Consider the following 16,031-nt stretch of genomic DNA (forward strand, 5'->3'; position numbering starts at 1 on the left):
AGTGGCGCTATGTCGGCTCACTGCAACCTCCACTTCCTAGGTTCAAGCGATTCTCCTGCCTCAGCCTCCCAAGTAACTGGGATTACAGGACGCACTGCCACGTGCGACTGTCTCTTTAAAAAATAAAATTAGAGCCTTTCTTTTATCTCATCCATCAGTTAGGTTAAGGTTTAAATTGAAATTTAGCTAATAAATGTAGTCCTCTGTGATACTAATCAGTAGTTGTTGCAAACTAATGAAATAGTGTGGCATTTTAGTATTTTTAACTAATGGATTCAAGTTCTGTAGAAGCTCTTCAGGTGGAGTACTTCTACACTGATTGAATATTGTTTTTATGTGTGGAAGTGTGTCTATGTGTTCATGAGATCTGTCATTTTCTTGTCTGGCTTTTGTCTGGTTTTGGGATCAAGGAAGTCCTGATGTAAAATGACTTGAGAGGTATTCCCTCCAATTTCCTGAAAAGTCTGTTTAGAATTGGCATTCTTTTTTTTCTTGAGAAGTTGGTAAATTTACCAGTGAGGCCATTTGATCCTAGATGTGGGAAGGAGGTTTTTAACTACAAATTCAATTCCTTTCATAGGCAGAAGGCTATTCAGGTTTTTTGTGTCTTCTTGAGGGAGTTTTATATCTTTCAAAGAATTATCTCATTTCATCTAAATGGTCAAATGTGTTGGCATTAATCCTATAGTAATTAAGTTTTTATCATTTTATTGATGTTAGGATCTGTAGTGATGTCCCCTCTTTCCCTGCTAATGTTGGTACATTTGGATCTTCTTTATTTTTTTGATCAGTTTAGCTAGGAGTCTACTAATTTAATTGCTCTTCTCAAACAACTCACTTTTGATTTAGTTGGTTTTCTGTATTCTACTTTCTGTTTCATTGATTTTCTCTCTCGTGCTTATTATTTCCTTCCTTTTATTTGTTTTGAGTTTAATTTGCTCTTTTCCTTCACTTTCTTAAGGTAAAAGCTTAAATCATTGAACTTTTCTTTCAGGTTTTCAGTGTGACAACTTAGATCACTTATTTGAGACCTTATTATTTAACATATCACTCAAAGCCATCAGTTTTCCTCTAAGCAATGTTTTAGCCACATCCCAGAAATTTTGATAGTTTTTAGTTCTCTACAAAATATTACCTAGTTTCCCTTTGTGGTTTCATCTTTGACCTGTGTCTTACATAGAAGTGTAACATCCAAATATTTGTGATTTTCTACATTCCTTTCTGTTATTAATGTCTATTTTAATTCTGTCATCGTTAGATAAGGTATTCTGTATGGTTTTAAGTATTTATAATTTTTGAGAATAGTTTTATCGCTTATAATAGGATCTTGTTGAATGTTCCATGTGCACTTAAAAATAATGTGGTTTCTGCTGTTGTTGGGAGAAGTATTACATAAACGTCAACTAGGTCAGGTTGCTTGACAGTGATTCTGAAGTCTGCTGTATCCTTACTTCTTTTCTGTCTACTTGTTCTATCAATTACTGATAGAAGAGTTTTAAACTTCCTTCTACGTTTGTGTTTCTCCATTCAGTTCTATTGGTTTTTTCTTTATGCATTCTGAAGCTCTGCTATTTGATGTTTACACGTTTAGAATTATGTCTTATTGATGAACTCTGACCTATTTGTCATTATGAAATGTTCCTATTTATCCCTGATGATAGTCATTCATTATTCTAAAGGCTTGTTTGTTATTTATGTAAGTAACCTGGCGCTCTTTTGAGCAATAGTTATGTGTTATGTAGTTTTCTCTCCTTTTATTTTCAATCTGTCTGTGTAGTTATATTTCAAGTAGGTTACTGTAGACAACATGTAGTTGGGTCTTTTGTTTTTCTTTTTTATTCTGGTAGTGTCTGTCTTAGGTGTCTTAGGTGTGTTTATAATACTTATAAAGCCGTTATATAAGGTCATGATCTGCTAATTCCATCTGTCTCTGTCATCTATCATTTCTGTGTCTGTTTCTCCTGATTGCTTTTTTTCCCCCCTCTCCTGCTTGTGGGTGGTATTTGCTTCTTTGCAGGCATGCTAATTTTTGATTGAATGTTAGACACTATGAATTCTACACCCAGTGGAGTGCTAGATTTTGCTCTATTTCATTTGCTCTATTTAACTTTGTCCCGGAACTACATTATGATCTGTCCATGCCTTCCTTTTAAAAATCTCTAGAGGGTCAGGTGCTCCAGATATCTGTTACCTTACCCTGAGTAACTTTAGGTATTTGGAAAAAAATGACTATGTTGATTCTTTTGTGTAACAATTGACAAAGTAGGGCCATTAAATCATGATATTATTAAAATAGGCATGATTACACAATTATTTAAAATACAATCTTAGGCCAGGCATGGTGGCTCATGCCTTTAATCCCAGTACTTTGAGAGGCCGAGGCAGGCGAAGCACCTGAGGTCAGGAGTTCGAGACCAGCCTGGACAACATGGTGAAACTCCATCTCTACTAAAAATACAAAAATTAGCTGGGCGTGGTGGCACGTGCTTATAGTCCCAGCTACTCGGGAGGCTGAGGCAGGAGAATTGCTTGAACCTGGGAGGCCGAGGTTGAAGTGAGCCGAGATCAGCTATTGCACTCCAGCCTGGGCAACAGAGCGAGACCCTGTCTCAAAAATAAAATAAAATTTTAGACAAACCATCACACTTGTGTGGATTTAGATGTTCCCGTTGTGCGTCAGCATAAGTTAAAGGTGGGAAGGACTCCTGGTATTTTCTATTTTTTCTGATAACTAGTCCTCTCATAATTGGCTCCATGACGACCTCCATGAACCCATGCGGTCCCTGTCGTTAATCTGTATGGCTAATGACAGTGTGAAGATTGTCTTTTCATATGGCACGTTGCTGTTGATCAGCTGTGTTCAGCAGCTTTCTTTTGTCCCCTGATCCCTTGTTAAGTAGCGCCGCAGCCGTTCCTCAGCCGCAGCCTTCTTCAGCATCTGGTGGAGGCCTTTGTGTAATTTCCTCTCCTTAGCAGGGTGAGGAATGATTGAAGTGTTTTCTGTAGAATACAGCGCTTTTGCAGAAAACACCAAAGGCATAGTCCTTGTGTATTTACTGCTTTGGAATAAAAGTATGGTTCAGCGATGCCCTGCTGTGGGGCCTTCCCCGGTGCCCTGGCCAGATCCCAGGTCCGGTCACCTCCTGGGCCTGCTCGCTGCCCTTCTCCGCGTTTCATAAAGAGGCCCAGCAGACAAAGCAGCAGTGCCTCCCAGTGCGCTCCTCTTCTGTTCCTTTGGGAAATGCATCGCTCAACCCCCAATAGCTTTTTTGATTTTTTGGTTTGTTTTATTTTGAGCAGGGATGTTTTGGAGCTGACAACTCCTTTTAGACAATCTGTCCTAGGTCAGAAATTCCTCAAAAGGGGCAGCCTGAGAGTGTGCTGCCACACAGCTGGAGGGACCGTCCCTGGAAGAAGGCCTTGTGGTGGAGGCCTCGCTCCTCACCGCAGTCCTTCCCTCCTCCTCCACAGGGGCTGAGAAACTCATCGTCCACCTGCGGAAACACGGCATCCCCTTTGCGCTGGCCACCAGCTCAGGGTCCGCGTCGTTCGAGATGAAGACCAGCCGCCACAAGGAGTTCTTCAGCTTGTTTTCCCACATTGTGCTGGGAGATGACCCCGAAGTGCAGCATGGCAAGCCAGACCCCGACATCTTCCTAGCTTGTGCCAAGAGATTCTCTCCCGCTCCTGCTATGGAGAAGGTAAGCGGATGCCGGTGACACAAGCCATGTTCCACAACCACATTCCACCAGATAATATCTACGTAGTATTTGCTAAATGTGAAAAGTTGTGGTTTGTGCTGTTGAAGGCCAGTTTGCAGTGCTCCCTAGAACAGGTATGTGGGCAGGGAGATGGTCTGACTTGGAAGATTTTGTGAGGAATTGTGGCCACACCTAAGTCACCAGGCCAGGGAGACTCAGCCAGAATCCAGTGGGTCTCAGGGACAGTCTGAGAAGCTTACAGTGCCAGAACAGGGCCTATTCAGACATTTTCCAGGGAAGCGGCGGTTCTACTGATGTGGGGCTTAAAACAGTCTTCTTGTCTAGGTGCAGGCTTTAAGGTGAGTATTCACTGCAGTTCAGATGTAAATCACTAAAACTCACTTCCCCTCCCCAACTGCTTATAGAGGGCTCATTGGTTACTGCAGAGTTTTTGCTTGTGTAGTGACGTTGGGTTCTTATCGCCAAGTTTTTGGACTTCCATCCATTTCTCCATTGGAAAATGGCAGCTGGTGGGCTTGTACGCTGTGGCACCCCCTGTCGTGCACCGCGGCTTCTTGACCATGCAGGGTATGCGGTGGAGACGGCCCCTGGCTCCCTCTTCTTGTTATACAAGGCTCCTTCCCAGGTGACCTGGGCAGAGCGTTTAGGGAGCTGACTGCTCGTGGTGGCTGGGCCTGGCTCCAGATTTCTCTGACCGCTCTGTGACTGCCAAGATGGAGTCCTTGGCCTGAACGATCTGCAGATACAGATTCCAGAATCACAGCAAGTCACCCTTGAAAGGGGGGCTCCTGCTAGCGATGTAAGTGTAAGCAGCTGGGGAGGGCATTCGTTGGGGAGTCCCTGCAAATGCCTGCTTCCCCTGGGTTCCTGCATGTGAGGACTTGTGTGGTTTGTGGGGAAGAGCCTTTCAGTGAGAGGTCTTTTTCAGACCTCACCTCTCATCACTAACCAGTGACACCAATCACGAGCTCAGCGAAATTACTCAGAAACCTCCTTCCCAATAAAGCTGAGCTACTGGAGTAGTCTTGAAAGACCTGGTTTTTGTTGTTGTTGTTTTGTTTTGTTTTATGTTGTTTTTTGCCCAGGGTGCAACTTACTACCTTGAACCTATAGAGGCAGCTGGAACCTGTGCCTCAGTACACAGGCCTCTGATTCTCTGAAGCTAACTGGGCATCCAGCAATTCACTTGAATTCTGACACTGACTCCTACGGTTAGCCCAGACCCCGAAGGTTAAGGCCTCAGTCCTACAAGACGCCCATCGCACATTCCAGGGGTCACATGTACTTCTGATTGGCTACAAATTGGGGGTTCCTGCGATCCTCTTTTCAGGTCTAATAATTCCCTAACATGACTGACAGAGCTCAGGAAAACACTTTCATACACTTGCTGCTTTGTTATGAAGGGTAAAACTCAGGGACAGCCAAATGGAAGCAAGGCATTGGGCAAGGTACGGCAGGTGGTTGCAGCGCTCCCCTGCCTCCTCTGGGCACGTGACCCTCCCATCACCTCCATGTGCTTACCAAACTGAAAGCTCCCCAGGCCCCTCATGTAGAGGTTTTTATGGAGCTTTCTTATGTAGCTGTGAATGATGACATCACTGTCGATTGCTCATTGAACTCAATCCAGGCCAAGGTGCCCTCCCTGGAGATGAGGGGGAGGGCTGAAAGTTCCAGTCTTGTTTGTTTGTTTGTTTGTTTGTTTGTTTGTTTGTTTTGAGATGGAGTCTCATTCTGTTGCCCAGGCTGGAGTGCAGTGGCATGATCTCGGCCCACTGCAACCTCTACCTCCCGGGTTCCAATAATTCTCCTGCCTCACCCTCCCGAGTACTCAGGATTACAGGCGTGTGCCATCACGCCTGGCTAATTTTTGTATTTTTAGTAGAGACAGGGTCTCATCATGTTGGTCAGGCTGGTCTCGAACTCCTGGTTTCAGGTGATCCACCTGCCTCAGCCTCCTAAAGTGTTGGGATTGCAGGCATGAGCCACTGTGCCCAGACCCAGTCTTCTAATCGCATTATTTGGTCTTTCTGATGTCCAGACCCTGTCCTAAAGCTATCCTGGGTCCACCAGAGGCACCTCATTAGGTTGAAAATGGCTTGTTAATGACTCAGAAATTCCAAGTGTTTTAGGAGCTCTATATCATGAACTGGGGACAAAAACTGGGTGTGTAGTTTTTATGATGCCATAGCTATAAACAGTCATTGAAAGACAGTGGGGCATTCTTAGCAATACACATACCTGGGCTGATTGAAATCTCATTCCTGATTTAAGTCTCATTACTGAATTCAACTTGACTGCAATTGCTTGACATGGGACGTGCCTGAGACCTCCCAGCTAGTAAGTCAGAGAGTCAGTGCTGAGCCTCCAGGTGCAGCTGAAACAGGTCCCAGTGGGAATATGTATCTGCTTCTTATGTCTGGACATGTGTATGTCTGCATGCTTGGCATCCTGTTACAAATTCCACTGAAACATGTTCATTTTCCTCAGAATTTCCCCTTATGAAAGAATTATTCCATAGCTTCAGGCTATAAAGTCTTCTTCCCAGAAACACCATTTTGTTGTTGTTTAACCTGAGTTATTGTTCACTAGAAAAGTGAAGGTGCTGCACTCCGTACACCATGTGTCAGAATCGATCAGAGTATGTTGGCACTTGCATTCAGTTCTGTATTTACAAACTGATAAAGACAAGGTAAAATATTTGCCTTGTTAACATGAGCTGTTCCTGTAGCTAAAGCAATTAAACGGAATTTCAAGTACAGGCAGTCCTTGTTTTGCAAGGCACTCTGTTAATGGAAACATGGTGTTTCCATGTGGGGTGTTTTGGTTTTGGTTTTGTTTTGTTTTTCAGATAGGGTCCCCTTTGTTGTCCAGGCCATTGGCAGCAGTAGCACAATCGTAGCTCACTGCAGCCTCCATTTCCTGGGCTTAAGCAATCCTTCTGCCTCTGTCTCCCAAGTAGCTGGGAGCACAGGCACACACCACCATGCACAGCCGGGCGTGGCAGCTAACACCTGTAATCCCAGCACTTTGGGATGCTGAGGCAAGAGGATGCTTGAGCCCAGTAGCTTGAGACCAGCCAGGTCAACATAGCCAGACCCTGTCTCCACAAGCAATTAGCCATGTTTTAAAATGTTTATAGAAGCAGTGTGTATGTGGAAAGCACATGCTGCCATTGCATGGGACCAGTTATGGTGAAACCCACAAAGCAAGGGCCCTCACGAGCAGGACTTTCTCTCATAAGGTACCCTTCAAAAAGAGGCCCACGGAATGAACTGTTTTAACATCCGGTTGTTCTCATTGACAATGTTTGTTTTAGACTTGTCAAAGAAAAATGAGCAGTTACATTTTTTAAAAGTCATTTAGCTCTTAGAAAGTTCTAAACATTTTCCTTATTATTAATCTACATTTACTTACAGATGTGTATATCTCTCATACTTCTTACTTAAAGACAGTTACACATTTTTGGTTTTCCTCCTGTGATGTGCATATTGTAATACTAAAGGAAGATTTTCCCAAACTCCTGCCAGGGAAGCAGCCCTGGTTTTGTACTTGGCGTTTGTGTCAGGAATACAGGAGGCAGTGGCTAAGGGGTGTGTGGATGATCCTGGAGCTCTCAGTCAGGCCCTGCTCTTCCTCTTGGCCGCAGTGGGGGTGTGAGCTCACAGGGGCAGCATGCCTCCAGAGTTCAAGGGCATTCCATTAAATCAGCAGTCACTGAAGAGATTTCTGAATCTCTTAGGGAATTGATCATGCCATAGGTATCACCAGGTTAATTAGGCACAGTAGTAGTAGTCATAGGAAACTAGTCAAAAACAAGTAGGATCAAAGGGTTATTAATTATGTTAAATATTAATTCCCATCTTACTAGGAGAAAGTGTCCAACAGAGCCGACATTAAAGAATCAAGTTTTCACTGAGAATATTTTCTAAGTTATTCATGTATCATTATTTTGTTCTAAAAAATATAAAGCAAACATAAGGCCACCTTCAGAAGCCCCCCCAGAACCCACCTTCAAGCTAATGAGCACCCATTGAGTGAAAGCACCTGCCCGCTGTGTGCCAGGCAGGGTGCGACATCTGCCAACATATCCCCTGAAGGCCAGAGACTCAGTGGGTAGAGGGCCTCCATGTGCCGAACGCCAGGTCCTGAGACTTGCGAGTGTGAGCACACTCATTGACTGGCGGGGACTTGAGAGACCAAGCTGGGAGGCACCCCAGGGCTCTCTGTTCCCAGCCACAAAAACGCCATCGTTGTTGTGAAACAAAAATGATGGCATTGCTTACATACCACTTCTAGGGTTGATGTTTATTACAAGCAAAACCAGAAATCGGAAATCAATTTTTTTTTTCTTTTTTTTTTGAGACAGAGTCTTGCTCTGTTGCCTAGGCTGGAGTGCAGTGGCACGATCTCAGCTCACTGCAACCTCTGCCTCCTGGGTTCAAGTGATTCTCCTGTCTCAGCTCCCAAGTAGCTGGGATTACAGGCAGGCGCCACCACACCCAGCTAATTTTTTTTTATTTTTAGTAGAGATGGGGTTTCACCATGTTGGCCAGGCTGGTCTTGAACTCCTGACTTCAGGTGATGCCCACCTCTGCCTCCCAAAGTGCTGGGATTACAGGAGTGAGCCACCGTTCCTGGCTGTAAGTCAATTTTTTACAGCCTAGCCATCACTACTTTGCATGTTTTAGTTTTCTTCTACTTCTTAATGTTGTTTTAGGAGCTGAATTTCAGGTTTAAAAAATATATATTTTGTTTTGTTTTCTGTTCTATTTTCAAGGAAGTAATACATGTTAAACTGCATAAATAGGTAGAGTAGATTGATATTACCAGCACGAGTTTTGTGTATATGCTGTATCTGTCTTTTTTTGTTTAATACCAGGGTTGAAGTTGTGAGATAATATTCACAATTGGTAAACAAGGGACATGGTAGATTCTACTGTTTTTCCTGGAAACCTGCATATTTCTTAATGAATAAGCGCTAAGTCCACATAAATAGGTAGACTGGGCTCATTTCACCAGCCTTTAGACATTTCTACTCACAGCCCAAACTATTATGCTATCACCTTGTTAAGAATACAGTCTTGCCAGGCACGGTGGCTCACGCCTGTAATCCCAGCACTTTGGGAGGCCAAGGCGGGCGAATCACGAGGTCAGAAGATCGAGACCATCCTGACTAACATGGTGAAACCCCGTTTCTACTAAACATATAAAAAATTAGCTGGGCATGGTGGCGGGCGCCTCTAGTCCCAGCTACTTGGGACGCTGAGGCAGGAGAATGGCGTGAACCTGGGAGGCGGAGCTTGCAGTGAGTCGAGATGCTGCCACTGCACTCCAGCCTGGGCGACAGAGCGAGACTCTGCCTCAAAAAAAAAAGAAAAGAAAAGAATACAGTCTTACAGGTAGTGGTTCATGCCTGTAATCCCAGCACTTTGAGAGTCCAAGTTGGGAGGATCACTTGAGCTCAGGAGTTCAAGACAAGCCTGGGAAACACAGCAAAACCCTGTCTCTACAAAAAATAATAAGAATGATGATGATAAATTTGCCAGGTGTGGTGGCACCTGCCTGTACTCTCAGCTACATAGGAGGCTGAGGTGGGAGAATCACCTGAGCCTAGGAGGTGGAAGTTGCAGTGAGCCAAGATCATGCCACTGCCCTCCAGTCTGGGTGACAGAGCAAGACTCTGTCTCAAAGGAAAAAAAAAAAAAAAAAAACAGAGAGTACATTCTGCGTGGTGGCTTAGGGATACGGGTGTTCTTTGAAATTCTTTGAACTGTGCTGTAGGCTGGACCATCTCTACAGTGCAATGTTGGGGGAGGCAGCTCTGCCTACTGTGACAGGCAGACCAAAAGTTCACTCAGGCACAAATTGGAGCATCATAGGGGAACTGGGGATGGCACAGGGCCTGAGATAAATGCTCAGCATTTTTACAGAGAAGAACAGAGGGTGGGATTAGTGCTGAGCAGGACAAGTCCAACAGGAGTGCAGCCAACACAGAATCAATCGTAAGGACTTTGGAAACCAAGCAGAAAAGTTCACACATGGTGCAATATGCATTTGAGCTTACTGGAAATTCTTAGAAGGACACTTTGGCCATGTCTGTGTTTTAGAGCTCAGTGGAGTACTGGGTGACGGATTAGAAATAGGCAGTAAGGGAGGAGGAAGTCCAGGTGTGATTCCAATGTGATTCCTTCAGGGAACTTATAGTTCAGTTAGAAAAAAATTAGTAATGTCAAGTTATAGGAGGCTTAGGAGAAAGCAAAATTAAGAAAACTGTCACTGGGCATAATTCATATCAACTTGTACCAAATTTGAAGAACTTTTTGCATCTCTGCAACTCTTTCGTAGATTTTTAAAAAAAAATGAAAAAAAGATGTAGCTAGTTAAAATATATGTATTTTTCTAATACCTGTAACTACATGTGAAACTCACACAAAGTTTCATCTTAACTTATCCTTACCATACATTGCATATGTCCCAAAAGAATGCAGGCAGGAGCAGGCAGGCTGTCAGTGTGAGCTGACCTCTGTAACTGGAACTTCTTTTCCTCCGAGAATAATAGAGAACAAATAGCTATATACTACTTATGTCCAATTTAAAGTTAATATTTGGGCCAGGCTCAGTGGCTCACACCTGTAATCCCAGCACTTTGGGAGGCCAAGGCGGGTGGATCACTTGAGGTCAGGAGTTTGAGACCTGCCCAGCCAACATGGTGAAACCTCATCTCTACTAAAAATACAAAAATGAACTAGGCATGGTGGTCCACGCCTGTAATCCCAGCTACTTGGGAGGCTGAGGCAGGAGAATCGCCTGAACCTGGGAGGCAGAGGTTACAGTGAGCTGAGATTGTGCCATTGCACTCCAGCCTGGGTGACAAGCAAGACTCCGTCTCAAAAAAAAAAAAAAAAAAGTTTATATTTGGTGACCAACTGAGCTTTGCTGGGCCTCTGGTTTTTGGGAGATTAGATGTTCCTTGAATCAACTTCTTACACTGCAACACTGAGTTAGGGGCACAGCCACACTGGAGCTGCTCCAGAGGATGAGGACCGTCACCTACCATTGTTTGCCACCCTCTGTGGGCCTCAGGGCCCCACAGCCTGGGTCCTCATTGCTCCAGCCTCAAGGCCACCTCCTCCTGTCACCCATTATCACTGAACAAAATACGCGTGCCTCTAGTCACTTATCCTTGGCATTATTTCATTTCCCTTCCTCCCTTCTTTCGTTATTTAAAAAACATAATAACAAGGACCTTCACGGATACTATCCTTACACTTCTTTTCTTTCATTGAACTTGCCTTTGGGCTTGGTGTCCCTCCTGAGTTTCCCGGCATGAGGGCACTTGCTTAAACCAAATCACACCGTCAGAGGAAATGTGTTTCCTCTACCCTCTTAGGTGCAGTGATTGGGGGCCTGTAAGTCAAATTAACAAAAGACAGACTGTCAAGAGTGAAGTTAGATTTGTATTTACATACAACCAAGGAGTTCACAGAAAAATGTGAATCAAGGAGGCAATTAGAATTTCGGATTTGTATGTCATCTTAACGTGGATGGGGGAGGGGCAGAAGGACACACAGAAGAATAAATGACTTAGGAAAACTAAGTGGGCCATTAGGAGACTAGATGGGGGATGAGATAGTTTTATAACATCTTTTAGAGCGATTTCTCATCCAGGTGCGACAGGTGCTGACTTCTTATCTTTGGTAATAAGACTCACACTTCCCTGTTTGTGAAACTCCTGAGCATTGGATGTATGAGGGCAGAGGGCTGAATTCTTCTGGAAGGCTTTCCTTAGAAAGGGAAGGGAATGCAGAAGCCTTCTGTTCCTGTACTTGATGCTTACTGTCTTCAGCTCTAATAACCCTCATGCCACTGTGGCATGTTCCGCAGTCATCTGCTTTTCCCCAACACCCCATCGTTACTCCCCTGCCCCTTCTCTGAATGCCCAGCACCAAGCACCAAAGAGAGGCCCTCTGCCTGCCCAGCGTACATGGCATTCTTGTTTCTAAACGACCCTGAGGTGCCCAGCCCCTGGTTCTCAGGTCCTGCCTTTATCCAGCTCGAGCAGCCTTACGTCCATGTCCAGAACGCTAGCCTTGGGGCATCTTGCTGTCCCAGATGACCTCGGTATCCCTCAGTCTTGTTCCCATGTTAGCTGCCAGGTGCCACAGTCCCTGTTTCTGACCACATCCTCGCCTCCTCACTTTCCTTCACCTTGGGGGGCATTTCATCCTGGCGTCTACCGCTCCTGACTGCTGAGACCACAGACATCCGTCTCCCATGCTCCTCCACAGCGTCTCCCTCTGCTGGCTGCATCACGCCCATCCGCCCTCATCCACTGCTCCCACTGTTTCTCTCTGCACTTCCTCTCACCCAGGAAGTTCAGCAATCCCCAAATGTCAGCGTCTGTGTGTGTGCAGGTGTTGTTTTGGTGTCCGTCTCACTCTGTCCCATCCCCCTGGGTGATCTCATCTGCTACTTGTCGTCACTATGCCTGACTGAAATCTTGGTTTCTGGACAGCTGTGGGCCCGGTGGTCTGGAAAAGGGCCTTGAGAAAATCTTATGTAAAAGTTCAGCCAGGCCACACTTACTAGGAGTCTCAATAGAGGTTCTCCCACCTTAAATCTACTCTTGGGGACCCTGCTGCTTGTCTGAGCCCCAGGCTCATTAATCTGCACTGCCTGAAGTCATGAGCACCTCTGAAAACACGACAACACTCAGCATTTTCCCACATTCTCCTTCAACCTGCTCCTGTCACTCCAGGCACCCTGGAGTCCCTCAGCCAACCTTGAAGCTTCTCATTGCATGAGGATTCTCTCTCCTCACATGCCATCTGCAACCAGCAACCTCCTTTATCCATCCACTTCTTAGGCCTTCTCTTCTGAAAACCTCCCTTGTCCTCATCTGTACATTTCTTCCCTTCCTGAATTGAGGCTGTGGGTAGCAGCTGCTGTGTTGACTTTAAGATCCATTCCCAGCCTGAGAACATAGACTCCTCCCTGGTCCCCACACCCAAATCAAGAGGCTGTCAACGCATGATATACAGAAGCAGAAGCCAACAGACACAGAAGCCAGTCACTGATTCTGTAGGTAAAGAAACAGATTCACATCAAGGGACTCAATTCCCCTCCATAAACTTTTACTGAACCTTTCATGTATGTGCCATTTTATCGGATTGCAAGATGCCAGGAATACCGAGTGATTTAGGAGCACACACTGTCATTTAGTTTTAATAATAGCCAATGTCATTTCTTACTTAACTAGAATTTAGTAGTTATTTCTTGCTCTTTGATTTTCCGTTCTTATAAACTCTTGGCAGAGAAACCCTACATTCCCAGCTATAGTGTGGCCTTCAATATTAGTCTGTTTTCACGCTTCTAATGAAGACATACGCAAAAGTGGGTAGTTTATACAAGAAAGAGGTTTAACGGACTCACAATTCCACATGACTGGGGAAGCCTCACCATCATGGCGGAAGGCAAGGAGCAGCAAGTCATGTCTTACATGGATGGCAGCAGGCAAAAAGAGAGCTTATGCAGGGAATCTGTCTCTTATAAAACCATCACATCTCATGAGACTTACTATCACGAGAATAGCACAGGAAAGACCTGCCCCCCCGATTCAATTACCTCCACCGAGTCCCTCCCACAACATGTGGGAATTGCGGGAGCTACAATTCAAGATGAGATTTGGGTAGGGACACAGCCAAACCATATCACCTTCTTTTTCTTTTCCTGTAGTGTTCCCCACAAATAGAGAAGGCATTCCTCTTCTGTATTGTTATTTCACAAACCCTGACTGACACCTATTCTCATGATCCTTGTCTCCATCTCCTGCCACTACAGCTGCAGCAATGTCAATGAGGAGGCTGTCTTTTTCACCTTCAGGCTCTCCTCCTCCCCTTGGGTGCATCATCAGCTTTGATAGGAGGTAGAGCTGTGCTTTGGCCAGGTCACAGCACAGTGAGTGTTCTGGCTTCTTGGCAGACCCATAGCCACCTGCATTCCTCCAGACTGGTTTCCAAGGCTTACAGTTGAGGCAGAATCTGTCCTCCTCTGATGGAGAGCTGCTCGTCATTCTTGGGGAACTTGGGGCATTGCAGTGTTGATTTCAGGTTCACAGCCCTGCAGAGACCTCGACACAGGTTGCATACACATGGGTCCCTGTACTGTTTTGCAGAATTACACCAGAGCTGAGCCAGTCTTGGGGCACAAGGGTCTCTGGGAAAACACAAATTAGAGGCATGAGGCCCTTCTGCACTCTGTCAGATGCAGAGAAGTGAAGAAATAATTTCACTAAATGCTAGAGAAAAACAGCAAATCTCAGAACAGAATGAACTTCTGTCCTCTCGTAATTACTCTTCATATGTCTTGCCTTCAGATATCTTCTTTATGCTTGACTGGAGAAATTCCAGGATGGCACTGTGCCCTGTGCTTTGTGTGGAGAAAATACTGATGGATGAATCCCTGGACCACTATTTCCCTTTTAAAGGCAGATACTTGTATAACAATGGAAAATGTAACAAGGCTTCATTTAATCAGCACTGTGCGTGTGTGTATGTGTAAACGTGTTCATGCATGTGCACATGCACACACGTGTGTGTGTGATTGATATGTGTTATGGAAAAAGCTCATGTCTCTGGAAATACTTTCCAGCAAAAAACATCTAACAGCTTACTCTTTATAGCAGTGCAGGTTTTGGCCCTTTAACTTCCCTGATATTGTAAACTAAAAAATTGCAGTCTCCATATACGTTTTACTGCATCCTCTAACACAGGAGTCCCCAATCCTCTAGCCACAGACCAGTACTCCATGGCCCGTTAGGATAAGCAGGGTGCACAGCAGGAAGTGAGCGGCGAGCGAGGCAGCATTGCCACCTAGCTCCGCCTCCTGTCTGATGAGAGGCAGCATTAGATTCCCACAGGAGCATGAACCCTAGTGTGAACTGTACATGCAGGGGATCTGAGTTGTGTGCTCCCTATGAGAATCTAATGCCTGATGATCTGAGGTGGAACAGTTTCATCCCAAAACCAGCCCCTTTCACCCCTTACCCATCTAGGAAAAATTGTCTTCTATGAAACTGGTTCCTGGTGCCGAAATGCTGGGGACCAGTGCTCTAAAACATGTTTTTTTTTTTTTATTTCTTGACTGTCACTCAGATGCCTTAAAAAATCCATGCCTCGTAGTTCCTTGAAACACTTTTTAAAAGAACTAGTAGCCACTGTCAGTACAAATGCCACTACCCTACTCGGGGTATTTCGTTAGGTTGGCTGGTGACCCGCTGCGCATTTTTGGTAATAATACTGTGTTCACTGAGTCTTTTTGATAGCAAGGTTTCTGAGAACTAGCCAGTAAAAATAGAATCCGGACACTATCCCGCCATACCCTAGTGCATATCAAGTTCTTTGGTCCTGCATTACCAGTTGTCTTTTACAGTTGTGTCAATTTTCAAAATACCTTTTAGCTTTTGACTAGTAATTATTACTAATAATTATTGGCTGTTTTGGGCTAAACCTTGCTAAATGTTTAGCATCTCATTTAATGTAGTACCACAGATTATTGGCAAATTTGAGCATTGTTTCTCTTCACTGCGGTTGGAGGAGAATGGTATATTGAATACAGAGAAAATGTGACCCATAAGTAGCGCTAGTGCTATTTGTATGTATGGCTCCCCACACTGCATTGCATAACATTGCCGTAGTTGAGGAATCTGCTTTTTAAAAGTGTTTGGCCTGGGCTAATTTGCAATAAAGCCCGTGAACTCTCCCACCCCTGGACATGGTGTACCTTCCTTGTACCTTGTACCTTCCTCACCCGATCTGGCCTTCACAATGCTTGTGTACACATTTTTGGACTTGCCCTCACCCAAACTAGAATAGTGAGAATAACCAGTGAATTCAGCCTCGTTATGTTTGGGGATTTATTCGAGGATCAAGGTGGCATTTCAGATTGTTGTGAAACAGATGGATCAGTCAGGAAATAATACCAGGGTAGCTGTCTTGCCAGTGGAGAGGGGGACATAAACCCCAAGGTACTGGCTTACTTCCAACACTAAGGTGAATCCTACTCCAATCAAATATTAACATGTAAAACTCGAACCAAGTCTCCTTCTGGTGATAGGACCTAAGCGAGCTGTGCTAACTCTCCCCTTAAGAACAGTGAGAAGAACTGGACCAAAACTCGAAAGCGTCTTTTTGAAGGGATCTGATTACCCAGCAGGTAGGGAACAGTGGGACCCTTTACCCCTAGAGCTGTCCCCAGAAGAAGTGGCTAATGAGAATGAGAAGTGCGAGTTTGTTTTTTTTTTTTTTTTTT

The 16,031-nt window shown here is 44.8% G+C and overlaps 1 protein-coding gene across 1 annotated transcript in view; it reads left to right on the plus strand.

Annotated features, from left to right (window-relative positions):
- Positions 1–16,031, plus strand: part of PUDP (pseudouridine 5'-phosphatase) — a 65,892-nt gene that overhangs the window by 30,257 nt on the left and 19,604 nt on the right. The window contains exon 2 of the mRNA XM_017847385.1: positions 3,472–3,701. Within this exon, the coding sequence (XP_017702874.1) occupies positions 3,472–3,701 (230 nt within the window). The remainder of the gene's footprint in view (positions 1–3,471; positions 3,702–16,031) is intronic.

This window comes from Rhinopithecus bieti, unplaced genomic scaffold (assembly GCF_001698545.2).
Source record: "Rhinopithecus bieti isolate Rb0 unplaced genomic scaffold, ASM169854v2 scaffold_30077, whole genome shotgun sequence".
Lineage (NCBI taxonomy): Eukaryota > Metazoa > Chordata > Mammalia > Primates > Cercopithecidae > Rhinopithecus > Rhinopithecus bieti.